Source organism: Charadrius vociferus, unplaced genomic scaffold (assembly GCF_000708025.1).
Source record: "Charadrius vociferus isolate BGI_N301 unplaced genomic scaffold, ASM70802v2 scaffold220, whole genome shotgun sequence".
NCBI classification, from domain to species: Eukaryota; Metazoa; Chordata; class Aves; order Charadriiformes; family Charadriidae; genus Charadrius; species Charadrius vociferus.
In genome coordinates, this window is record NW_009646506.1 from 1180140 (window position 1) to 1206366 (window position 26227).

Sequence of the window (26227 nt, forward strand, 5' to 3'; positions counted from 1 at the left end):
GAGCTGTGGTTCGGGTTCAAGTGCAGGTAGGTGCAGAAGTGCTTCTGTGTGGGTCGAGGGGAGAGGGGGGGAGGTGAGGTGGGTGACGGCCGTCCTCCTTGCCCCGGCCCAGAGCTTCAGCTTCGCCATCTGTGTGCAGCTCTCTCCAGCAGACACCTTTGCGGGGACTCGGAATGCCCTTTGCTTCCTCCCCGTGGCTTCAGCGTTTTCATAGTTGATTTTTGTGAAAGTCCTCAAAGCTGTTTTCAGAATAGGCCTGCATGGAAGGGAGGAGTGTCTGTGGCAGTCCCCATGTCCTGGGTTCTGGATTCATGTGGCTACTGATGGGAGCTGTAAAGGTGGCCTTTGGGATGGTCTGCACTTTTAATAACTTGGGAATTGGAAAGAAACTTGTGCACAGTGTATATAAGTACAAGTGTGGAATTTAACAAATCCCTCAAAGAGGCGTGTGAATGCAAAAATTGAACACTTTACAGTCAGGCCTCTAATGAAACATGCTGCAGCAAGAAATTGTTGCTTGGAGACATGTTTTTCCTAGCATTTGCTTGCATGACTTGCTATGTCATTTCAGTCGCAGGTATTTAAAATAGTTTTCTTTCAAAAGGCAATCGTACTTTTTCCTCTACTATGGACACTTGTATTTTTCATAAAAAAGCACTTGCAGATCATAAAGCTACTTAACTAACCTTTATTGACAGATTAACCTATTCAGGATCTTTTATATGAGACCCATGTAACCAGTGTATTATATATACTTTCTTTGACTTTATGCATTACTTGTTTTGTAGGTTGAAACTACAATACTCAGTCGTAAACCTGCAGCAATGGGTAGAACTTACTTTGTTGAGGAAGCTATTGGGCAGTATCTTTCAGACCTCAACACAAAATTAAAGCCTTATGTCACTGGCCTGTTAATAGGACAGGTAAGTGTGTAATATCTGAAGTCTGTTCCATTCATTCATGTTAATAGGGGAAAATTCTCTCGGCCTTAATCGTCTGCGATGTCTATTAACATCATGTTGAGCTTGTATAAAGCAGGAGGGTGGTAATATGACCAGAAGGGACTTCTGTAAAAGGTTTGTAGCGTCAACCAACTACTCAAGTCTTTTAAAATCGTTTTGTGAAAGATAAAACACACAGAAAAGAAATTAAAATCGTAAAGATAAAACTTGTCACTAAACAAGGCTTTAAGGCAAAGGCAAATTTATGAAGTAATTATTTTTGTAACAGATTACTATAGAGTTTAACAATACTTACTATAAAGCAGACCTTATTATATTACACATTATATTCTTAGACTTGATATCAACTTCATGGTATATTTGCTTATATTGATGTTTTTGAAAGTGTTCCCCGCAAAGAGACTATGTAATTCGTGCTGTTCGAACGCCTCCAAAGGAAGAGCAGAAGGAAGACAACATCAGTCCTTCAAAACTGGCATCTGTTGATGAAGAATGGATAACTACACACGCTACTCAGGTAGCACAGTATGCGTTAATGAAGGGGGTGGGAGGAACAGAAAGGAAATGTCTTACAAAAACTATGTCATCAGTGGTGTAATCTCAAGCCTTTTTCTCAAAGAACCTTCCTAACCATGCTAGGCACAGATATTTTAAAACGAAATTTCTGTATTGTTTTCAAAGTTTATATCAAGTTACATGGATGCTAGATCTATGGTTCCTATTAATACATGTTCATTTTTATTTTTAAGGTATCTAGAATGCTTCCTGGAGGCTTATTAGTTCTTGGTGTATTTATTATTGCAACTCCGGAACTGTCAAAAGATAGTCAAAATGCTTTGCGCAGGGTAAGTAGACTTCCTGGTGGAAAGACAAGATTATCTTTACGTGTGTAGCAGAATAATTTTCTATCATTGTCTTGAGTATAATGGTTGTTTTGTTGCTTTATTTCTAAGAGCATGAATGTTCCGGTTTGCTGTATGGTTTTAAGAGTGAAACCTCAGAAATCGCTGTCCTTTGGGACTGTACCACAGCTTGTATTTGCTACCTTTCTGTTTCTTGTGATGTTTATTACTGCAATAGCAAATCTTACTGTATTTACTGAAAGTGGACATTACGGAAAACATCTTCAAGGTTTATATTAAGCTAAGTCCTTATGGCACAATTGTTAGCTTTTTTGTCTGAATGAATTGTTGAGATTAGAGATGTTTATGATAGTGAAATATCTGAAGTTCTGATTCCTTTGAAAAGAATACCTGATATAGAATTAGTGGTATTTGACTTAGGTGTGTGGGTTTATATTTAAAAGCTACTTAGGACATGCTACTGTCTGATAGACTTAAAATGCATTTTTGTTACAGTATTGGGGTATCTAGTGCCACAATTACTTTCTGTCCTGTAGATGTAGGTTCATTTTAACGTTTTCATAAGGCAAGCGGAGTAAGTTATCTAAACATGAATAGGTTTTGAAGCCTCAGGTCCAAGATTCAGTTTTGGCAGTGCAATGCAATCGCATCTCTGTTGTGATTACTGAAACCAGTAGCCAACAAAAAAAGGTGAGCTGTGTCCAGGTCATTAGTGATTCCTGAATTAATTTGTTTTTTTTTTAATAGGTAGCTGTTTTGCACAGCTGTCTTTCCAGATCCTCAATCAATAAGCATAAAGGTGTAATAATTTTGTAGGGAGAAAAGCATACAAGTTGAATATGTGAATTTGTGTTGCTTGGTTCATTTTATAAGGAAGTGGAATTAAGATTTTTGCAAGTAACTTTCACTTTGGAGTAGTTGCCTTTGAATCTTTGTTGAATGTTCTTTTAACATGACATTTTGGTGGCATGTAAGCTGTATTTCCCATTTATGCATAATTATGGTATCATTTGGACTTAGAACTTTATTGCAAGACTATTTTCTAGAAATTACAATGCATTATTTTTGTGGAAAAATCTATAATACTTTTTTCATCTTTAGCTGATCTTCTCAGTGGAAAAGTCTTTGACTAAAAGAAGGCTCTGGAAACCTGCTGAGGAGGATGTCCCAGACAGAGCAGCTCTTCAAATTTGTTCTGCTACAAAAAAGTATCCTTTATAAGCAAGGCTTATTGATTGAGACTGCTACCCCCAACCTCGTTCTGTAGTTATTTCTGAATAAATGGTAAATTGGGAGGAGGAAGTTGTTCGAGTTCACCTAGGAATAGATCAGTAAGTTGAAATCATGATGTTTTCTCATTAGCCATAAGTAAGACTTTTGACCCTCTTATCCTTGCAAAATTTCCATAATTTCTTCCTGTTAGATTTGTGTGTGTACTGGCATCAGATTGTGCCTTCCCCATTGTGCATACATTGAAGACAACATCTAAAATACTGTATAGCTTCTTAAGCTTGCTATTGCCAATGATACTTACATGGAAGTGGGCAAGTAGTGGGCATGTGGGATCTGTACTAGCGACACAGAAGAATGCTGGGTCTGTTGATAATGAGATAATACAGGAAAGAAAGCAAGGCTTTTCCTTAGAGAGGTGAGAGAGACAAGGACAAATTGCAAATTGGTGTGTTGTTGGTTCTCCTTGTAAATACCTATTGATCTTAATGTATTTGTAAGAGATGGGACAGCATCTCTATGGTAGTTGGAGCTTACAGTCAAATGTTTTTCCACTTTTTTACACTAATGAAAGGTGAGAACTTTCTTCAGAGCATAAATTAGCTCAACAAAGAAGTTAAGGACAAAGTCATTCTGAAGTGTTCTTATTTGGTATTTTTTGCTTTTCACTGGATCTTTTTCTTTAAGTAGCAAAGAGTAGTTTGCCGAACCTATGATGTGCGAGATCCAAAGGTAAGCACGTCATCCTGTGTGTCATATACAGCTTTTAATGCATGACAAGTAACGTTTCAAAAAAAAAAAAAATCTCTTGAGTTACAAGTGTTTTGTCTAGATGCTTTATTGGTTGTTTCTGCTCTCAGAGTTCAGCTAAACCAGCAGATTGGAAATACCAGAGTGCTCTGTCGGCTTCCTGGTTAGCTTTGGACTGCACAGTAAATGTTAATATTCACATTCCACTTCTTGCTACTTCACCTAACCATGACTTGGAGAAGAATACCAAGGTAACTAACCAGCTGTATCAGTTGTGTAGTTGGTCTCTACACTACTTTTTCTGTTGAAAGTTAATGTGAGAGGAAGATTTGAATTGTGTGAGTAGAGGAGTAGGACTAATTGGTGGAGGATGTTTGGCAGTTATTCCTCTTTTAAATATAGTTTGAAGCTACTATGAAGCATTCGTAGTATGAAAAATGTGGATAGCTTTCCTTCTTCTGTGCTTAGTGTTGGCAGTTTCCTCTGCTCAAACTTACTTAGCAATTGTCACGAGTATTCCAGCTGAAGTCTCCTCTGCTTCACCTAGTGAAAGGTTACATCCAATTAAAACAGGAGTATGGGATTCTTTTAATAGGAATTGACTTTCAATTGCCTGCATATCTCTCTACAAAAATCAAATCCCTGGAGTAGCACTTAAATATTTTGAAATGCTTGGTTTTTAGTGGGTATACTCTAAACCTGTTTGTTTTAAGATTCAGCTTTGGAAAAACATATAGGCAGATTTTTCAGAGACTTCAAAACTCTCTTGGAGTAACTGTTGAAACGTGTATTTCTATAATTTTCAGCATGATACTCTCCAACTCCTTTAGCAAAGTTCTCTTTCCTCTTTCTTATGAGATTTTTCTGTTTCCACTTTTTTTAAAGAATGGATTAAATCGATGGTCAAAACAAATAGAAGACAGTGTTTTTCTGATCAATGGACAAGTTAAAGATGATGATACAGAACTACTGGAAGGGCAGGTGAGTACTGAACAACAAGGAATTGAACTCTAATAGATGTGTAGTTAGAACCTCCAATGTGATAAAGCATTGGCTGAAATGTCTTCTGTACAGTATTTGTTGATCTAAGTGGCATATTTCAGGTAAATAATACACAGGACTGCTTGTGTTCCCATCTTCATTGCTGCAAATTGCCTCTTCTTCCTCTGGCAATGTGAACACAATAATTACATGTGAAGTCTAACTGAAAATTTTTCTATATGCTGTCTCCTCACTAAAGAACATAAATAAGGTGTGAATATAGGTGATCAGATTTCTGAGACCTACGTATGTCTAAATGTTTAGTAAGGAGTGGAAACACATTTGTTTGGCTGACTTGTTCATCTCTCCTTTCAGTTTTGTAATTATATTCTCATGGTTGTCTTCTGTGTGCCATTTTTCTCTCTTAAAAGCTATAAATGAAGGCACATTTTGTACCAGAGTGAGGAGATTTTGATTCAGGGAGATTTTTTTCCTGTTGCATGACACATGGAATTTTTTTCCCCTCAGAAAAAGTTAAGAGGAAATACTCAATCCAGCACTCAGTTTTCTGATGTCAAAGTTCTGACACAGCTGGTAAGTATTTATCTCTCTGTTATCTTATAAAATAGAATGAAAAATAAAAGAATATTCTGAATTATTGTTGAGAAATCCAGTTTATTTTGTCGTAAGACTTTTTATTCCCCCATGGATATTGTCTGTGAAACTGTGGACAGATCTGCATATTTTGAGTCTTCGGAAATTCCTGTGCTGTGGCAATTGCATTGTGTAAGAATTGCACAGTACAGCTGCAAGGAAAATTTGAAAAATTAGTTATGGAAATGAAATCCCGCAAACCAATTCATTTGCTAGGAGGATACTTGTTAGTATTTGTATACGTTGATTTCAAGGTGACTTTGCATCTTTCTGAAGTTCAGAATCACCCCCATGCTTCAGCTTCCCATGGCTAGCTACGGACACTTACTTGAATGCTTTTGTTAGAAGCTCAGTCACTAGTTGTGGATTGAGGTACAGATCCTGTGAGCTGAGTCGTAATCTGAAGCTGTCGGGTCTATGTCAGGAGTTTCCCCTCTACAAAAAGATATGCTGACTTGAAGCCTGAATTATGTGCCCTAGTCTAAGTCCTAAAGTCCAGTTGTGTCCAGGCATTGTTTTGTAGGCTTCTTGCACAGCACAGGGCATCCTGTTTCATCAAGTAGTTCCTGGTTTCTCTAAAATTATATTCAGCAGAACTTTTAGGAATGTTACATTTTGTTGATGCATTGTTCCAATTGTTAACTGCCTCAGAGAAAGGATTTTTTTATTTTTTTTTTTTTGGCAGAAGTAGTTTATGCAGTTCTTGGGGAAGTTAGGCATCCCCATGTTTCCAGGTGTTGTCTTAGAGTGCTTCGTACAACACACTAATGGTTTTGGTAATTAGGGCAAGTATTTCTAAGCAACAGTTTGATGCAGTTCTAAATGTGACCGGATTTGTAATTTAGTACTGACTGATGGGATGACTCTCAGGATACCATATGCTGACTATACAGTAAATGTACAAACTTCACTGTTTAAAAAAAATAATCTTAAAAAGCTTTCTAGATTGCAATACTAATATTAGCCACAAACCAGTTGCCTGGAATGTTTTAGAAGTCATATAGACACAAATATTTAAATTGCAAGAAATGGAACATCTGGAAAAGTAAATACATTTTCCATAATGGAAAAGGAGAGAAGTTTTCAGTCTTTAATAACAAAACTAAAAAAAAAAAAAAAAAAAGTTATATAACCTGTTTTCCCTCATAATTTATGTAAACATCTTAAGGTATGCTATTAATTTCCTAGTTCTGGTTTTTGTTACTCCTACTGCAAGCACCGTGGTAACGAGATAAAACTGAAACATGTTTATTTTTCAGTCCCAGGGTTCAAGTCATAGATCAACAGCTACAGTCCAGGTCTGCAGTGGTTCCATAAATCTCAAAGGTGCTGTGAAATGCAGAGCCTACATACATAACAACAAGCCAAAAGTTAAAGAAGCTATTCAGGTAGTGAAAAGGTTGTTAGTTCATCTGAAACATTTTTCTGAAATACATGAAATTTGTCATACTGTTTTTTTTCTCTGCCAAAATGACACAGTCTAAACTGGGGGCAAAATGTTCATCCCTTTGAACGTAGGGATTGTTTTAGAAACCATCTGTGTGCATATGTGGTGGATTCAGTTTGTTTTTCACTTCTGGCAGTTATGTCTCCTGTTGCTAAGGCTGTTCTCTGAATCTGGTGAATGCAGAAATTGTCAAAGTGATTAGACTTTGAAGAATTTTCTTAAAAATTAAGAAAAGGTTACAGACTATATTTTTTATATGTATAGGGAAAACACAGATTTATTTTTTCAGTGAATTCCCCCCCTGCCATTGAGTCCATGCCTTATGATTATTTTTGTTTGTTTTTAATGGTAATGTCTAGTAGTTGTCAGTTCTTATTCTAACAATACTAGAATTTTCCTCAGCTTTTCATTTTTGTTTTGTTTGGTTTTAATTTTAAGTCTTTTGATGTTAGCTTCTCTTTATTGGGCATCTTAAAATTCTCTTTAGAGTTTTTATTTTCTGGGGAAAAACTATTCTTTCAACATGCGTTAAACCTATGAGAGACTTTTGTTGTTTCTTCCTAATCAAAAGCTTTGCAAATGGCTTTTATATTACTGATGCTTTTGCTTTGTCCTTGCAGGCTTTGAAAAGAGACATAATAAACACGTTGAGTGATCGGTGTGAAATACTATTTGAAGATCTGATTATAAATGAAGGACCTCACAAAAAAAGTAGGAATTTGAAAAAAAAAAAAAAGCACACCAAAACCAACAACAACAAAACACCAGCTTACATTTGCAGTGAATGTTGGTTGTTTTAGAAAATTCTGCTATTGTACTGAAGTTTCAGTATGGTTAGAGCAGAATTAAAAACAAATGGCACAATTTCTGCTTGGCAGCCTTGACTTGATCTTAAATCCTAAGAATTTTTGTCAAGTTCAGATATGTTTGTTCTTTGGTATCGCAGCTGTCACACCAAGTTTGTATTTAGTTCTCATGACCACAAAATGCAATTTCAGCTTCTTTCTCACTGATCAGGAATTTTGTAATTGTTAAAAATTCTGTAGTTAAAACTTCTGTCACTGAAGTTCTAACTGTAACTTGCCCATTTTAATTATTTCTTTTAAATGACTGTATGGTATTCCTATTAATATTGAATTATGCTAAAATTCAGTAGGATTAAAAAGAACCAGCTGGACATAGGCTTCCATGTTTGTGTATCACCTATGTGGCGAGTACTAGTGGACGTGAGCTCTGAAGTTCAATAGCTCATCTCCATTTAATTAGATACGGCGTTGTATGTGGTGATTATGATGTGAAGAAGTATCCTGATTGATTATTATTTTTTTTTAAGCTAACTGTACAAATATATCACTTCTGTTGTCTCAGCCCCCTGGACTGACTTCTCTTCATCAAATACTATTTTACAAGCTTTGTGTCTTTTAAAGAAGTAGATCTTATTTCAGCACCATGAATAATTGCTGGATTGCATTAGGTTGAATTTAACAGAGCACCATGCAGTGGCCAGGACACAATGCAAATTGATCTAATGAAACTAAAACTGCATGTCCTGATTATATTAAAAACTACGGGGCTATATGCTGAGACCAGATCTCCTAGCTCATGCTGGGCACATCTTTAAACTTCTTGGTGCAATGGTATCAAGTTATCTTCTTGTTGTGTGTTGTTTTGGTTTTTTTAACCAAATATTATTAGTTAATTGAAATAGCTATTTGAAGATCTCATATAAAGAAAAGACTTTTAAAAGACACTGTCTTTGGTAGTGATTTTAGAAAAAATAGGAAAGAAACGGAAACATGTTGACTGTGTAAGGAAAAACGATTCATGTACAGGATTACCATTTACTTTGGGATAATGGGGTTCATTTTAGTGTTAGCCAGCTTTATCCAACCTGCACGATTTAAACTTGGTGTTCAATTGCATGCAGTTTTCAGTTTCCTCTTTAGGTGGCACCCGTACTGTATAGATTTATGGTATAAAGCAGCCAAATGTTTGCAGTCCTTTGTGGTGTTGAAATCATGTGCTGTTCTGTGTAAACTCTTATCTGCAGTCTTTCCCAGAGTACTTTTGCTAGTCATTCTAAACATGAAAAAAGGTCTGTTTGACATTTTGTGGTCTGTTTTGGAGGTCTCTTGGGTATTTCTCGAGAGACTAATGCAAGAACATAGATCAGTGTAATAGCATCCCAAACTTATAAAACAGCAACAACTAAACAAGCCATGCCTGAAAACAGGATTTTTACATGGAAACCTTTAGCCGTTCTTTTGCAATAGCTTTATCTTATGGTCAGAGATTAATGAGGAATCTTATCTCAACTGTCAAGGCTTTTATTTGGATGGTATATTTCCCCCTTTTCTTTTAGATTTTGAGAGGGAATATCATGTCTTACCTCAAAGACTGTTTGTCCCTGTTGCTGGATCCAGTGTGATGCTCAGTGATTATAAGTTTGGTGATGAGGCCGACGGAGAAATTCAGGAACGTTTTGTTGAGATGTTGGATCAGTCTGTGCAAGCTGAAGATATCCATATAGCAGAGGAAATTAACACAGGTAAATACAGTATCTGAGAGCAGGATAGAATGCATCACAGATTACGAAAATGTTGACTAGTAGCATGGGTCAATCCAGATACAGATATGCTTAAAGTTGGCTTAGTTCATATCAAGCTCTAAGACTTTATGTCAATCTAATTAAAATTTAAATGTATTTGAGAAAATTGGTAAGGGTTCTTGCAGTTTTTGTATTTGACTTGTAACAGACCTCTCTCTGTCTCTCCTCTCAAATATTTTGCTCTTTAACTGGATTTTCTAACAAGCATAGTTGCAGTTCATCAACTACTGTTCAGTTGAACAACGTTTGCATATATTACTCTGCACATGAATTAAGGATGATCCTACATTGGCAAATAAACTGTAGGAAAAAAACCTGTAAAGCTTTATATTCTGGTTACTTTTTCAGTAGTTCAAATTTGATGGTTTAAGAGTTGAGTAGTTCTGATACTACTTAGAATAAATTAGAATAGGAAGTTGAGAGCTTTAGTAAAATCTACTGTTTTTTCACTAAATATTAAAAAAACCCCAAAAGTATATAGTCTAATGTGTCTTACAGTAAGTGCTCATGCTAGAACCTGACTCTCAGAAATACGAAGTACCTTTCTTTGTTCTGAGTGTTTTAATTTATATATCAAATGCAGTACACAAAACCGAAGTTTTGTGACTCACCCAAAATGTAAAGAAAATTGAGATAATTTTTCATTTTCTACCGAATGTCTTAAAGTTCATGATCTGATTATGAGACTGCTACATTCTTTTTAATACAGATGTTTTGCTATAATTTAGTTACTGTCTTTCTTTTTCTGAATATTTCTGGTTTATATTGTTTCCTGTTGTTTTGTTCCCCTCCCCCGCAGCTCTGATTTCAATGTAGGAGTGATATCTGTAGTTGAAATGCATCTAGTAATACTTCCTGTGATCTCATGGAAGAGATTTCTTTTCTTCCCTTTTTTCCCCCATCAGTGTGAATTTCCCGCATCAGTGTGAATATGAGCTACAGGTTACAGTTTTATAATTTGTTTTTTTTTTAAAAAAGATAACACTAATTCTCAGATAAAACCTTAAAGACTTTTTGATGTTGGCATTTATGGACAAAAAATGGAAAATAGCCACAAGCTTGCTGTGTAGGGTGAACTGTGACTACTGACACTCGACCTACTTGTTTACTTGGAGGGTTTTTTGAGTTTCTTAATTTCAGAGCTAACTTAAATTCTTACGTCTTTCTAAAGTGATCAGTTTTCCCAGGTTTTAACTAAACCTGCTAGCAGTGAATCTGACTCATTATCTTGAGAAGTAAAAGGTGTACACAGCTCAAGAACCTTAAGAAAAACAGGAAAGCCAATAAAAATCTCTCTTGCATTATAAGAGTAACTTTAATAATCTTAAAGCTAATTATTATTGAGCTTTAAGGAATTAGTATAACTTAAGAAAGCAAATTAATATTGTAGCAGTGGAGATAGGCATGGGAGGGAGAGAGAAGATGATTCAGTTTAACTTTATTGTGTATGTAAGGATGTATAATCTGGAGGTAGGAAGAAAGTACAGTTAAACTAACAGCAATGCATCACAAAGATTTGATTCTTGTAGCTTGCTGGTTATAGAGTTAAGTGTGGGGGATTTCTTTTATTTTTATTTTTTTTATTGTAAATTAAAGTAAGCGCATAGCAGCGGAAAGGGAAAAACATACAGAGAGGGTTTCAGAAAAAAAACGAGACTGGCCTTGTCCCATTGAACACCATAAGGTTTGCCCATAGAATGGGTTCTGTTAATAGAGATGATAGTAATAATGCTATCAGCGCAACACTGTTTGATTCTGTTAATTATTGTTATAGCATTATTAACTTATGATTTATTAAAATCACAAGTTATTTATAGAGTCTTATTAAAGCCAGGAAGGCTGTTTTAGAAATTAGACTTGTTAAATAGGGGGCAAGGGGGAGTGTTTTGCCTTGTAAGAAAAAGCATTAGTTTTGCAATTTTATTTTTATTAATGCTTTGGTACGAAGTGTCTAAGTATAGCTCTAAACATGTTTTTGTGACATAATGAGAGTTTGGGGTTTCCCCTGTGTAAAGGCTTTTTCAATGCGTCATTCCAATTGTTGTTTCTCAAAGCGTAGCGCTATATTTATTAATAATAATGAATATTCAGTAATGGAATAAAACTTGGTTTGTAGTGAATTTTAACATCAGCCTTTCTCTCTCTATCAAAATTCCTGTGGTCTTAGGCACCATCCTTGAATTAACTGGAAATGCTATCCATAGTGAATTTCTGCGGAAAGTTTGCTGATAAAAAGAATTGTTTAAAATTCAAGAACGTGAGCTGGCTTTTCAAATAATTTCTTTTGTATGTTGCTCATTAAAATAAGCACTTGAGAAGAAGAGGATCTAATCAGTATAGCCAAAAGATTTATTTTTAGGCAGCTTTTAGTCAAAACATATGGAATAAAGGAATTTTGAGAAGGTCGGGTTTATGTGCTTGCTTAATACAGCCTCTGCTGCTGTCTCCTACAGTTTTATTCTCTTGATTCCATGTACAGCTCTCCAGTGAGGTCTCTACTGGGTCATGCTTTAAAATTGTTACATGGGAAATAGAAAGTAAAACCTGACCTATTTATAACTGAAAGATATAAATAGCTCTAACACTGTAATTTCAGGGTATTTAGTACTTTAATACAAGCAATTGAAAGCTTTGCATTTATGATTGGCTTTACTAAATCCCTGTTCCTCCTTGGTGCAGGAGGTAGGAGTGGTGTGTTAAATACCCTGAGTGGATAAACATAAATAAGACTGCAGTGGTGGTAATCACTTCCCTATCTTTGTTAGCAAATTGAAGAATTAATGAAGAATTAAGGGTTCATATAATTGGTACTAGAAAGCATCTGCTTTTGAAAACACTTTTGGTGATTCATACTACAGCTGCTTCAAATGCAAGTTTTTCATAACTTAATGGCATAAATGCCTTTGGTAACTAAATAGCTCAAGGGTGTTTCTTTCTTTTTTCATTTTTCCTCTTTCTTTTTTTTTTTTTCCCTGAGCAAGCAAGCATTGCTGCCTTGATCTGTAGCTTCAAAAGTTACCTTCAGAAAAGTGCAACAGTTCTTATAAAGGTGCAAAGAAACAAAGTTAGAGGGCACAAACCATCCTACTTGCTGATCAAAACTAAAGCAGAAAGAAACCTGCAGGATCTAGGCTTCAAAGGTGACCCAGGAAATGTGGTCAGCTTCTTTAAAAGTGATGTGTTATTTTAGGGAATTAAAAACTCTTAATAAGTAGTTTGGAGAAAATGTGGTGGTCTTACTGTGCTAGTTAAGGTACTTCCTTAAAGAGCTATCTTGCAACAATTAATAATTCATTTGCTCTAGTTGAAGGTTTCTGCTCATATTTTAGGCAGAGAAGGGTATGCTTTCCTTTGTGTAGAAAAAGTAATGATGAAACTACGGCTTCACTGTGTACCAGTAGACTTCAGAGATAAGTGATAATTTCTCTTCAAAAAAGCACCCCTTGCATTGAAATTTTGTGTTCTTATTTTTATTTTACATGTATGTGCAGATTGCAGAGAAATGTCAAAGCAATGTTTAGGCTTAATGTATGCATGTGTATATCTATATATCTTGCTATCCTGTTAAGTTTCATATTGGGCAGTTATTAATTGCTCTGCTGTAATACATCCTATACAAAGTCAGTGGGTTCAGGGATACAAAATGGCAAAAGACAGGTCCTAAATGTCTAGCTTTTGTGTAACAACAGATCTTGTGCAAGTTTGACTTAAGATTTTGAAGACAATCATGCACATGACTCATCTTAGATGACAGAAACAACCGTTCTGATCACACATTTAGATCATGCATTTCCCCCATAGCTAATGATATGATAGAGAAAGTACTTTTCCATGACTCATTTTTCATATGAATCATACAAGGGATGTGCCTTATTACTCAACTATATAATTTATAATTTATAGGTGATTGACAACTCCACTCTGGAAATGGGAGATCTGTTTTTGTTTAGATCAGTATTCCATGGACTGCTAAAACTTCATATCTGGTACTGCCCTGGGTTTTTCTTTGTCATCTTCTGAACAAGAACAATCTGTTGGTCTTTTTTTTTTTTCTTAGCATGCCCATTCTGTTCTTTCCAGATCTCACTGCAATAGCACAAACACTTTCTCTTACTGTTTACTTGTCCAGAAGATATCTGCAATAGTAGCTACTGAATTGTCATCAGAACTTTTGACAAGTGATGCCATGGCAAGTTGTCCTGGGAACAGGAAAGCAAATTGAAGACCTTTGGCACAGCACCATCAAGTAGCCTTATCACTGAACTGTGTAGTCTGAAGCATGCTTGCTCTGTGCAAGACAAATGAACACGTTCAGCTATAGGACTCAAGATTAATCCCCTTCTTTCTGTCCTCCCCCTCTCTAACAAGCTGGATATAGCCAAGTGATTAAGGAAGTCTTTGGAAAGGAAATAGATATGGGTTTGAGTCCCATCAGTCTGGAAATAATCAAGCTCTCTCACATCCTGTCTGAGCAGTCCTAAGGATTTAGTAATTGTTCCAAAGGGGAATGTGTCCTCTATGCCTGCTTTGAATATGTATTCTTAAGGGATCTTCAAAAAGGAATTTCTCCCCAGGTTACATAAAGGGGGTTGGGTATGTTGTTCCAGAAGCAGGGTGTGGAAAATGAGTTTTAGAAGAGGAACTCCTTCACAAATGTATTTTTCCTCTTAATTTTTACTCTTCCAGGCATATAGAATAGTGTAGCACTATACTGTTGCTACTGTACCATTTCTACTGTGATATATTGGGTTTTTTTCTTACCATAAATGTACTTTTTATAAAGTTGATATTAAGTTCTTGGCCTTTTGCATTAATTCAACTGTAGAACACAAATGTTAGCTTTTCACCTAATATTTACTTCTTCACTTGATTTCCACGCAGTTGATATTTGTCCAGTTACTGACAACATGGATGACACACAACAGAAGCAAGTAACCAAAGCAACGTTGCTGTTGAAACTTCAACAAAATATAGGTATGTTACTTCCCGGATTTTGCTATGGCAATCCAGAAACTATAATGGGCCCTTTCAGTACTGTTAGATTCCACAGTATTATTACTAAACTGATGAGGTTAATTAAATACTTTTCTAAAATGAGTGCCCGTTTAGGTGTTGTAGGTGCAGAGTGTTTCTGGGGAAGAAAGAACCACACCCCACTGTTGGTACAAAACCAGTGTTTGCATTCATTCAGCCTACAAGTCAATACAAAAGGCTCACATAACTTTATTTCTTTTTTGGAGAGCCACTAGTTCTATCAGTGTGTACTTTAAAAAAACCCAACATAATTGAATGGCTTTGTCAAGTAGGCACCCATAAATCGGCTAGTGACTCACTAATCTTCCAAAGCTGACAAATACATATGGGCTTGGGTGCTAATTGTCAGCCTCCGTAATTCAGGGAACACAAGCCACCGAACTCTTCTTTCAAATACAACATCTCCATGATATTCCTTCGCCCAGGTCTTATATAGCTGTCTGCACTTAGTACAGCTCTTTTTGCTGTGAGCTTTGACTGTCTTTTTTTATTAAAATACAGTTACGTTTTAGTCAACAAAACGGTAACTTCTGTTTTCTACTAATTCTTAGAAGTAGAACATGGTAACTGGAAGATTAAAGAGTAGTAGCAGTAAATATGTGTTTACTTTGAATGTAAAAATGTTTTGCCTTGAATCATCACTCAGGTGTTTGTTTTTTTTTTTTTGTGTGTGTCCTCTTCTTAACTGCATCAGTAACAAGCATGTTAATCAATAGGCAAATGACTGTTGTGCTACAGAGAGACTTACAGAGTAGATGTAGTGCCACACAGAAAAGAAAAAACTTGAAAGCTTTTGTTTCTTAAAGCTTAAAATTTTTGTTAATTTTCCAAGTCTGATTCCTAGAATTAAGCAGTAGTGCAAGGACATGGCTAAGGTACTACAGAAGTATGCAGTCAACTGGATTTCTGGAAGGATCCTACTCTGATTAGAAATGTCAGGTGGAGCGTTTATAATTTAATTATCTGACATAGTAGTTTTAGATTTAGGCGTAGCAGTGGTAGATATTTTTTGGGGTGGCTCTTATTGTTTCTCCTCCTGCTTGTCATTCACCTTGACCCTGCCCTCCACACCCTCGCTGTTGATGACTGTGCCGCCCTTGCCACTCACTGAATGCATTTCCTTTGTTATTTTAGGTGTGGTAATAGCAGCTGCTGTTGCAGTCTTTGCATCGATCTTCTCTTTCAATTACTTCAGTGATTAAACTCAAGCAACCAGAGCTTCATGGAAGTATTGGCCAGTTACAAGATGGAAACATCTGGGTTTAATATATTAGTAATTAAGAATTGTTGCCTAAATAGCACCAGTTAGATGTGCAATATAAATTGTAATGATAGGTTCAGTTACCTTGTTCCAGCATGCACATACTATATCAAGTAGAATCATGCGGTTACAATATCAAGTAGAAGGTGAATCAAGTTTACAAGAAACTAACCATGTCACTCTGTATAAATAAATGACTATTATTTTCTAGAAAGATCCCTTAAATGAATGTAGAACCTTCATTTTCTTCCTACTTGCTGTTTTAATGGAAAATGCTACTACTATTGGTAAGACTAGCATAGTTACCTGGTATGACGAGTCTTGCTTTAAGTGTTCCTTTGCTAAGAGAAATCTCATCTTGTTAAAGTTTATTGGGGGAAATTTAGATTTAATGAAGCCAACATTTCACCATATGCATTGTTTTAGGTAATATTGGTTAACTAGCATAATGGGTATACAAATAGTTTCTAATAGTTTAAAGACTAGGCCAATTCAGCTTGTAAATAGCTTAATTTAAAATCTGGAGAACCCAGAAACCAATGAAGTGTATAGAATTTTTGAGATGTGTTTATGCCACCTTTTACTCGGTGGCTCTTGATGACGATTTCTCTGTGCAGCTCTGATTCAATCATCATTCTCTTGGAATATTAACTATTTCAGCAACAGCTACATCTAGGCAGCCCTTGTGGATTATCTTGTAGATACATGCAATCTGCCGAAATTATTTGCTAATCAGGATTTTTAGACTATAAACAGGTAGCTTTCCATCATGAGATATTTCCCTGGGTATGTTAGGCAATAACATTATTGTTTAGTTGCCATGAGGAGAGCAGAAGGAGGGAAGAATTCTAGTAAGGTTAATAAAGATAGATCGTGTATGAAATACGATGTTTACTTGGATCTGAACTACAATAGAAAAGAATTTCAGATTTTAGGGCATTTTAAAACCACTTCACCACTTCAGATGTCTTTTTTTGTGTGAAGGCACTGGGACACTAAGAATAAATATAAACACTTCAGTTCTAAAGCATAATTAAGGATGTACTGGGATACTTTTAATAAAAGGCAACTATGAGAAAGTTATCTTAAATACCATTGCCTCATCTGTGTATTGTGTTTTTACATGTTTGGAAAAACACCTGCTTTTAGTATTGTGACTATATTTTGAAACACAGTATTGATCTTCTGTGCTCAATATTGCTCAAATAAGGCCTCTCAGAGGAAAGTGAATGTTGTAATGTAATGGAGGCACTGTTTTCAGGTAAGCCCTTCAGCTGCCGTGTTTTATAGATGCGTGTTATTCTGTGCAAATGGGTGGAATCAATAGGTGAAATGGCATTATGCAGAAGCCGTTGATTCCGGAGGAAGTCGAGTGCTATCCAGAAAATGAGATGAATTTTGTAACAGGCTTCAAAATATGGTTGGTTTAAAAATTGCTCTGCTAAAGTCTCTATTAGGAGGAGGAGCGGGGGAGTAATGAGAAGAAAGAAATTTGTCTTTTGCCCGTTCTTGTCTCTCTGGGTTTTTTTTGTTTGTTTGTTTTTTCTTGGGGGGTATGCCTTTGGAGGTAAAATACAAAACGGTTATTCTGTAGTTGCCTGTTCCTTGAACTCAACCATCAAAGTAAAGTGCAAAATTTGAGATGCTAAATATCTTACACCAGAGAAGAGAACTGTCATGAAGTGCTCTTCTGATAGTTCTTGTTTAGCACCTGTGGTGTAAGAAGTAGATTGTTGGGACGTATTATTCCATGGATCCTCTAGCAAAGAACTCTTTTCTTCTCCCCCTGCAAGCTTATTCAATGTTTAGTAAATCATCCTTTTCTTTATGGTGTAACTGCAGATGGTCAAATTAATCCTTCAGCTTATAACTAACTAGGTATCAAGCATCTGTGGAAGTGTGTTCTCCGGTTTAAAGGTTGAAAGAAGGCAAAGAAAGAAGTTGCTTTGCATGAGATTTGTGCTTTAATACAGGAGACTGCATTTAACCACCGTTGTGCAAGAAGAAAATAATTTAACCCTGTCAAAGAAAAAATAAGTAATTTGACTTGTATCTACAGGTTGAGACTTCCAGCCATGAGGAAATAGTGGATGTAAAAGAAAGCAGGTTCTCGCTAGTCTAAGAGTTACAGAACTAATCAACAGGAGATGTCATTGTCCTCCTGCTTCCCATCCTTTTTCTACTGTTAGCCATTGATAATGTAAGAAAACAAGTTCTTTTAGAAAAACAAAAAGATGCATATAAGGGGGGAAAAAAAAAAAAAAAGGAAAGCAACCTTTTATAAGTATTTCTAGAATGCTGCTTAATTTTTGCTCAGGTTTCATATAGATATATCCTTTTCCTGCTGCCTGTATACTTTCTGAATCTTTCAGTTTGTGAAAACGCCATTGTGGCTGAAATTGAGCTTTGTTAACTCATATACAGGACTGCAAATAGATTTTTATTTTAATATGTAAGAGTCTAGAGGAATGGTTGGGACTTCCACATCTGAAAATCTGGCTCTTTTAAGTGTACTTCTAAAATTGATGTTATGGAATAATTTTACAGAAACCTTATTTTCTGTGCTATGTAGTTTTAAAATGTAGTTTTAAAAAGCCTCAGTGATGAGGTTTATAATTCCTTATGTATGAGGGGTAGCATTTGGCATGCAAGTAACAGACATGCATCTACTAGAGCTTCCATTCTTTGTTTGATCAGCAGTGACACCACTTATAATTATTTCCCTTCTCTCCTCCATTTTTGTCTGCATCAGAATATTTGAGGACACTCAGGGTTTCTGTGACTCTGAGTCAAAAGAAAGAGTAACTGTAGCTGAGGGTAGCAGGAAGGCTGCTCCCATGTGCTTATAAAGCATTTACTTTTTGTTATTCAAGTATTTTCAAACAGTAGTTCAGTGTTTGAGTCAAGTCTTGCTTTTTGTTTTTAAGGGTTTTTTTTCTGCAGAAATACGGATAACTGCTGTGATCAGAGCTTTATTTGCAACTTTATTAGTCATGAGCTTCTGTTGAGGCTTGGCGTTACATGTGTGTGTACTTTTTTTTAAATTACAGGTTGAAGGAAATCCTGCTTAAGCATGCTTAATCTGTCTCATAAATTGGAGTGTCAGCTTATTTCTTACAAGTAGCTATAAATGTAGTTTCTGTGGTGGTTGTTGTTCGTTAGGGTGGTGTGTTTTTTTTTTTTTTTCTTTCAGTCTGGTTTCTCTAAGAAGTGAAGGAAAGTTCTCAAGAATGTTAAGTTCCCACCAGTTCTGTGGAGTTTTTCTGGTGTGTAGAGGACAGAAATTTTTCATGCCTCTTCTTTAAAACTTCTCATCAAAAAATACAAATATTGTCCTGCTGCTCAAGGAGCTGGTTATTCTTGTAGTAGAAGAGAATTCATTATTTACTACGTAACCTGCTATAAGATCATGAGACTTTCGTAATGTTAGGTGTATCTGCAAATGGTAGCTTTCTGAAGAGTTGACCTACTGATACAAATGAAATGTTAAGGTGAAGGTGATTTTAGCTGAGGGGTAAACATACCCTTACCCTTTTACCTGAGGGGTAAACATGCCCTTACCCTTCTGTAAGGGTAAAAAAGACTGCTCTAAGCAGGGAAAAGCTTTATTCCACCTGGAGTTCTGTCAGAAAAACTTATGACAGTCTTGCATTCAGAAATTTACAACACAGAAATCACAGCATTTTGAGAAGATGCTGTTTGAATTCTTGGTGGAATAAAATCATGAATTGTTTTACAGGTTGAAGAAGATTGCACATTGTCAAGGTATGATAAGGAAATTAATTTGTATTGCCTAGTGTGCAAGAGGTGAGGTTTCTAGTGCTCAGTTAAAATATGAGTCCATGGCGAAACAATATTGAAAGTAGAAATTCAGAAACATTTTGATAGTCCCTAAAATTGGACAAGCAAAAAAAAATAGATTTTGTTTTAAATAATGGTAAAAAAAAAAAAGACATAAACTGTGTTTAAATCATTTTGTTTGAAAGAGTATCTTGACTCCTTCAGTAATGTCTTGCAGGGTTGTATTTCCCAAATCTTTTGGAGTAGAATTATTTTGTTGGGTAGATCTGTTGGAAAGCAGTGTAACTTGCATCTACCCCTGTGAATTTTCCATGTGAATGAAAACTGGAGAAAAAATGTGTTTGAGAGAGTGATAAGAATCTGCTTTTAATGTGTGGGTTATATCACAGCAGCAATAGTTGCTTGGTGCTGGCCACTCAGTTCTGAATTCTTACTGATCCATGTGCGGAATTTCACAGGGTGATGTTTTTGTGGTGGGATCCTGACCACAAAATATGAAAGCTCCCACTCTAAAGTAAGCAAAAAGTGAAATTGTCAGATCAAATAAAAACTGGTAAGTCATACAAGTACTAAAAATAATCCTTAACGTTTTGATTATCTCAAATGTTATCAGCAAAATTGTGTGCGGTTAAGATACAGGTATTTCTATCATCAGAATACAATTAAGCCTTCAGTTTTGCCAGTCTGCAAATGAAGTCATTTAAATGTTTCTAATGTTTTGCTGTCTTGTGTCAGAATTGGAGGATGTGGATTTTTTTACACCTACAGAGAGAGGAAGGTTTATAGTGAGTTTACCCTGTGTCGTCTTCTCAGATGAATTGTTAAACTGTAGTTCTCGGCAGCATCCCTTTAGTGAAACTTAAGACTTTAAGTTTAGTAAATGTCTAGTGAGTGTTTACTAATATTTCACATGTTTTTAAGGTTACGGTTATACGCTACTAATATATTTCACACTTCCAATGGCAAGTTTTGAGAGCTGTTAAGCTTTATTCAGAGTTATTACATAAGCACAATATACTTTTTCAGTAACTCACAGACATTTTAAATATTACTGTTCAAAATATGGAGCAACAATGAACAGAAAATAGCTGATAATGTGTCTGTGTTAGCTGTTTGAATGACAAACTTACAGAAGCGATGAGCTAACCTCTTTATTTTCATGAATATTGAAAGTTAAGTGCAGAAGCATAAAATAATGTCCTAGATAGCTAAGCCATTTAGGATTGCAAGGACATCAGGCTATTTGTTTGTCCTTAAAACTGTTAGATGAAATTTTGTTCCTACTGAAGTCGGTAGAAGTGAATCTGAGGAGCCAGGACTCACCGTAATTCCAGAGAGCGGAGATGGCTTTTGTGTATGCAAAGGGATGGATCAGTCCTGTTCCCAATGAAATTAAGTTCTTCTTGTGCTTAGTGGAGACATGCATGGGCCCTCAATTTCTAATTATTTTTTTTTCCTCAGTGTCTTAGAGATCACCAGTATAATCTCCTGTTCTTGCTACTACTTGTGGCTGATGCAGAAGTAATTATATACAGGACTGCCAGTTGTATGTGTTTTAAGTAAAATTCACATACTAACAGTTAAGCAATGTACAAGTAAGTTAGCAAAGATAGCCTTCTGTAAATGAGATGGGTGTTACTGGGATTGATTTACAACATGCTGAAGAGGAAAGGGAGACAGTGAGGACTATGGCTTTCTAATTATTCAACATCTTGCTCATCCGTGTTGCCATTTCCCAGTCCTGGAAGCTCCCGTTCAGGTAGCAGCCCATACTCATTTAGGAAAGACTCCACATCCACAGCAAAAAACTCCTCATTGAATTGTTCAGAAATGCTAATGAAATTGCTCAGAAGCTCCCCACCCTTATAGACAAGTAGAGTGGGAAGCACTTCGTTTGAGAAGCGGTCTCCAGCCCCTGTGTCGGAGGCCTTGATCTTGCAGAACTTCACAGTGGCGTACTCAGCCGCCAGGCAGGTCAAGCTGTTGTTAAGAGCATCGCAGCCCTTGATGCCGTCTTCGTAAATGTGGACGATGACGGTGGTAGTTTTACGTTCTTTCTCGATGGCTTCCAGGAACTGTTCCCCGTTCTGCAGCTCACACAGGTAACCGTATTTTGGCCCAAAACTCAGCCTCTGGTGCATATCCTGCATGCAGCGCTTGCGGTATTTTTGTAGGCAACTTTCATCTTCTTGCTCATCATGAATTAATTCATACTCCTGCATGCTCATCTGTGAATATTGAGAGAATGTTATATTAAGTGGTAGTCTATTGGCGCTGACACAGGAAGAGACTAAGTTGTTGTCTAAAGAACATCACAATGAAAGCTTAGGTGGAAGTGCAGTCACTTCCTACAGTGACTTTGGAAGGTTTCTTCAAGAGACGGGTGAAGATCCTGTCTCAACACTTGCATGTCAACTTGATGGTCTTGAAGGCAGTTGCTGTATTTGGAAAAAGGATCTGGATCTTCCAGAGTTGGTGGGAATTTTGCCAGTGACTGTAGTGGGGTCAAAGTTTAATTCTTGGGGGTTTTGGGTCCCCCCCCTTTCAGAACTGGTAAATGGTAATGAGTGACATTCAGGCTCAGAGCTCTATCCTGACTAGTAGGTTTTTAAACATGTTAAAAAATTTTCCATTGCCTTTACCAAGGATAGAGCATTAAGGCAAGGAGGGGAGGAAGAAAGGTCAAATTCTGTGTTGTGTGATACGTTGTTGTGAAACATACTGCTTGTCTTACTGAAGTTAGATTTTTCTTGAGAGAGAATAGATGGTTAGACGTGCATTTGTTCTGTCTGTATTGTGTGAGCTCTGCTAAGTTGCAAAGGAATTGAGTCTGGCAAATTCAGGATTTTCTGGCATATAATCGATATGTTTTACATAGAATCAAAATTAATTTATTTTGCTTTTCTTCTCTTACCTTACGGCAGAATCTCTCTCTGGTGTCTTTATCGTCTTTACTGAAAGATCTGTGTGGTGAAGACATTTGTCTAAGAATTTCTTTCTTGCTCAAGGATAAGGAGTCTCTATCTTCACTTTCTAATTTAAACTTCCTCCAGTCATTGATCACACCTTTGGGCCCTAAAAGAGATGAAGTTAGATGAGAAACTGGCTGCCACAAGAAGCTGTCTTAAGAAGTTTCTGCTCTTTGCTGGTTTGTCCTTCTGTGCTGCAGTTTATCTGTTTGCCCCTCTTCCTTACAGAGCGCTCTCTAAGAGTGCTGAAAACAAGAGCTTTGGGACCAATGTGTTACATTAGCTTTCAAAAGAAAGAAAGAGGGTTTTTTTCTAACCTGGATCACTTTGGTGGTCAGGTTCCTATCAGAATCCTGTAAAAGAATCTTGATGAACTCCATGAGTTGTTAACAAAGATGAGGATATTGAAACCTGTTAAAATGTACATGTTGGCCAAAGCTACTGTTTTGTAGAAGTATGTTTGCATTTCTCTATAGACAGTGCATTTGAATACATAATATGCTTAAGGACTTGAGTAAAACAGAGAATACAGGACTCTTGAGATTTTTTTTTTTTTTTTTTTTTTAAGCCCATACATGTTCCACTGCAAGAGTAACCTGTGAGGCAAATACTATGATAATTCTGATTGTAATGCAGTTCTTGGTCTTTGGAGCTGTTTCATTAAAGGAGTTAAATTTTGAAATGGGGAAAAAAAAAATTTCAAAATTCCAGTGGTGTTTTTTAAAATGAAACATTTTAATCTGCATCTTAGATTATAAAGCAAAAACAAGGAATATTTTCGTGTGTTCAGAATTTATTTCTATGGGAAATTTAGAAAAGGCTAGGTAAGCAGCTCTCCCTCTCATGAGAGAGATGAGGTGTTGCCCGTTGCCAAGACGCTGTTTTGGATTAAATTTCAACATCTTGAAGTATTGGCTAAAGGCATTACACCCTTTGGTGGAAAGGGAAGGTGACCTGATCTTTTGTAAACAAGATTCCAAAGCAGGAATTGGCCTGAACCTCTTGGCATAGTGATACCAGTACAGTAGCGTGATTTCAAAAACTATTTTGAAGCCTAGGTGTGGATGTAGTGCCCTACATTTGGGTCCCTCAAAGAATATATGTATATAATAATCTTAGCCAACAGCAGCAAGGCTGGTTCAGAAGGAACCCTAGAAAGACTTATTACAAGAGTTACATTTATTATAACACAAAAAAAGAAGCTCTTGGAGCACAGGGAGGGAATGATTGCCATATAGTTACCTATTGGTGGGGTGGGATGAAGTGATACCTGTCTTTAGAGCTGAATACAATGTCAGTACTCATAAAAATCATGGTGATTGAGTGCTGGATTAAAAAGAATTGTGATTCTGAGCAAGGATGCTTTTAAAGCTTTTAAATGCTATGCTGTGTTTGCCAAAAGGATTTATAGGTTCACTTTTAGCACTGAATGTTCCTTCTATAAGAAGGAAAAAATAATGCAGCCTTTATAGTGAAACCTTATAACCTAGTTCTAGCGTATGAGTGTTTTTTGTTGCTCTTTTGTTTTCTTCTGTTTTCCCCAGAAGAAGAAAGGCCACTGTTCATGACTGAAGCAATAAACCAACAAGACCTACCGGCATTGGGCTATTGCTGTTGGTGGCTTCTTCAGTTGACTTCTGCGTTTGCCATTTGCTTCAGGTATGAGGAGGATTGGTGTAAAGATCAGTTTGGTGTTACCTGCCCTTCCGTGAGGGGTGTCACTTAGTCCAAAATACATTCTCATTGGCTTTGGAGCCTATGTTTCTGTGCAAGGGGTTTGGCAAACCAGATGGACCTACTTGAATTCTGGGCTTCCTCAGTGAACAGGGACAGCTCAGCTTATTTTTAGGAAAAAAAAAAAAAAAAAAAGTGCAGTTAGTTTCCTTGCCTGTGTGTGTCGCCTGTCCTTCAAAATCTTCTTCGAAGCTGGTGTTGGCATTTTCTTCCATTTTGGTGGCTGGAGTAGGAGACGCTGCAAGTTCAAAAAGGAGAATGGTTAATAACAGGATAGAAAAGGGATAAGCTTACAGCAGGTATGGTGCAGTGTGTAATTTCCTGCAGCTGTTAGGTATCAGTGAAGATCAAAATACACATGGTAATTGTAGAGCTTCTCATCGTCTCAAAAAGCAATTAGGATATATGTCAGTCTCTTTAAAAAGATGTCTGGCCAGATTCTTACTGAAAGTGCCTAGGTGGGGGTTTCTTAATTACACCGTTCCTTCTCAGTCATCAGAGAATATTGGGAACATGGTGTGAAATAGTGGCTGTAAAACTTTCTTCAATGGGAATGCGTAGTGAGTATTTTTTTTTTTTTAATCCCCCTTGGAATTTGGAAACTATTAATTTTCCAAGTGCTGTAAGTATTTATTTTTAAGGGTTGCCTGAACTGCTCATTTCTCATACAGAACATGGAGCCAAGTATTTGAACCTGTTGGGCAAGAGACCTCTGAGCATCCTGGAGCTAGACTGCTTGTACATGGTTGGGCCATGTTTGTTACAAAACAGAAAAAATTATGGGGGTTATAAATCAAAATAACTTTCCTGTTCCACCCGTTCTCTAAATAAAGCAACCGAAGGAGCCAGACGGCAATCACAGGGCACTGCGATACAGCAGTACTCAAGCAACACCCTTTTTATCTTTTATGGTGGAGTTTTTGAGGAGTGAAGTAGAACCACTGTTCTTTGAGGCAGGAGGAGAAGGTTCCCTTCCTGTATTCCCATTGACAAGATGAGACCAATTGGGTGGTCCTAGAGCACTACAGTGCAGCAGGGTTTGGCCAGAGCATCGAACTGTCAAGGCCAGGCTGATGTTCTGCGCGTTTCCAAAAGTCACAGTAAATCTTGGAGTCCTGCAGCTTTCTTGAGAAGATCAATTATCTGTTTCAGGAGGATATACTGTGGGAGAAAAGTACTGCTTCTTCACATGCATTTTTACTACACTGCTGATAAACATCTACATAGCCCTCTGCATGAGCTCTGTCACCACATAGTACTGAGCCTTTTCTCATGTTGCACATCAGTCACAAGTTTCCTTTTTAGTAAAAAACTGTAATTCTAATGTGATAAAGTGTCACTGTTTGCAGGAGTCTTAAGACAGATGATTAGAGTGTTCCCATTTAGTTTAGACTAGTTTTAGCTGTTCGGATGTTAAGGTAAGCTTTATTTGACTTCACAGTAAATCACATCTTCAAGCAAATGCTAAAATGTTATCATGCCATGAATGCCATTAAAAAGTCGCTGGTGTGTTAGACTAGAGCGATGTTAGTGTTGTAGCATGTGTGCACAGGAGGAATTCTAAAGTAGAAGTATGAAGCTAATCCCTTCTCACATAGGCAAAACTAAAAATCTTTGCCATGTCAGGGATGGACAGCTATGTGGATACGCTGGGTCAAAGTCTTGTAAGTCATTCCTGTGACTTACGTGGACATCTACAAAAACCTCGTCTGTCTGCTGGTGCTGAGGATTTGCTTTGTTCCATGAGGAAAGAAGGGGGTTTATTCTCTGTATGCTTTGCTGTTTCATAGCTTTTAGCCCCGAAAGGCACTGAAAATACAGGATATGAAACTTAGGCAGTCTGTTGCAGGCTCGAACCAGAAAACTGACCACGCTTTTGCTGAAACATTAGAGACAGGAACTGATTGCTTAACAAATGAAAGCTCTCCATAAA

General features: G+C 36.8%; 2 protein-coding genes across 3 annotated transcripts; one reads left to right on the top strand and one right to left on the bottom strand.

Moving 5' to 3' along the window:
• Window positions 1-794: 794 nt before the first annotated feature.
• On the top strand, window positions 795-15890 carry LOC104285887 (chromosome unknown open reading frame, human C1orf27). 2 transcript variants are annotated; one of them, XM_009884398.1, is made up of 14 exons: window positions 825-923; window positions 1348-1479; window positions 1712-1807; window positions 2927-3033; window positions 3751-3787; window positions 3916-4056; window positions 4691-4786; window positions 5315-5380; window positions 6700-6828; window positions 7508-7598; window positions 9250-9435; window positions 13733-13762; window positions 14392-14469; window positions 15664-15731. In XM_009884398.1, the coding sequence occupies exons 1-14, from the start codon at window positions 825-827 to the stop codon at window positions 15729-15731; spliced, it is 1356 nt and encodes a 451-aa protein (XP_009882700.1). The 2 variants fall into 2 exon arrangements, with proteins under 2 accessions (XP_009882709.1, XP_009882700.1); XM_009884407.1 differs by lacking the exon at window positions 13733-13762 and having other exon boundaries at window positions 795-923; window positions 14377-14469; window positions 15664-15890.
• Window positions 15891-21291: 5401 nt separating this feature from the next.
• PDC (phosducin) lies at window positions 21292-24530 on the bottom strand. The gene is made up of 3 exons (XM_009884417.1): window positions 24449-24530; window positions 22506-22666; window positions 21292-21819 (listed from the first exon to the last, which is right to left on the bottom strand). The coding sequence occupies exons 1-3, from the start codon at window positions 24507-24509 to the stop codon at window positions 21292-21294; spliced, it is 750 nt and encodes a 249-aa protein (XP_009882719.1). The 5' UTR covers window positions 24510-24530.
• Between the last annotated feature and the right edge of the window lie 1697 nt (window positions 24531-26227).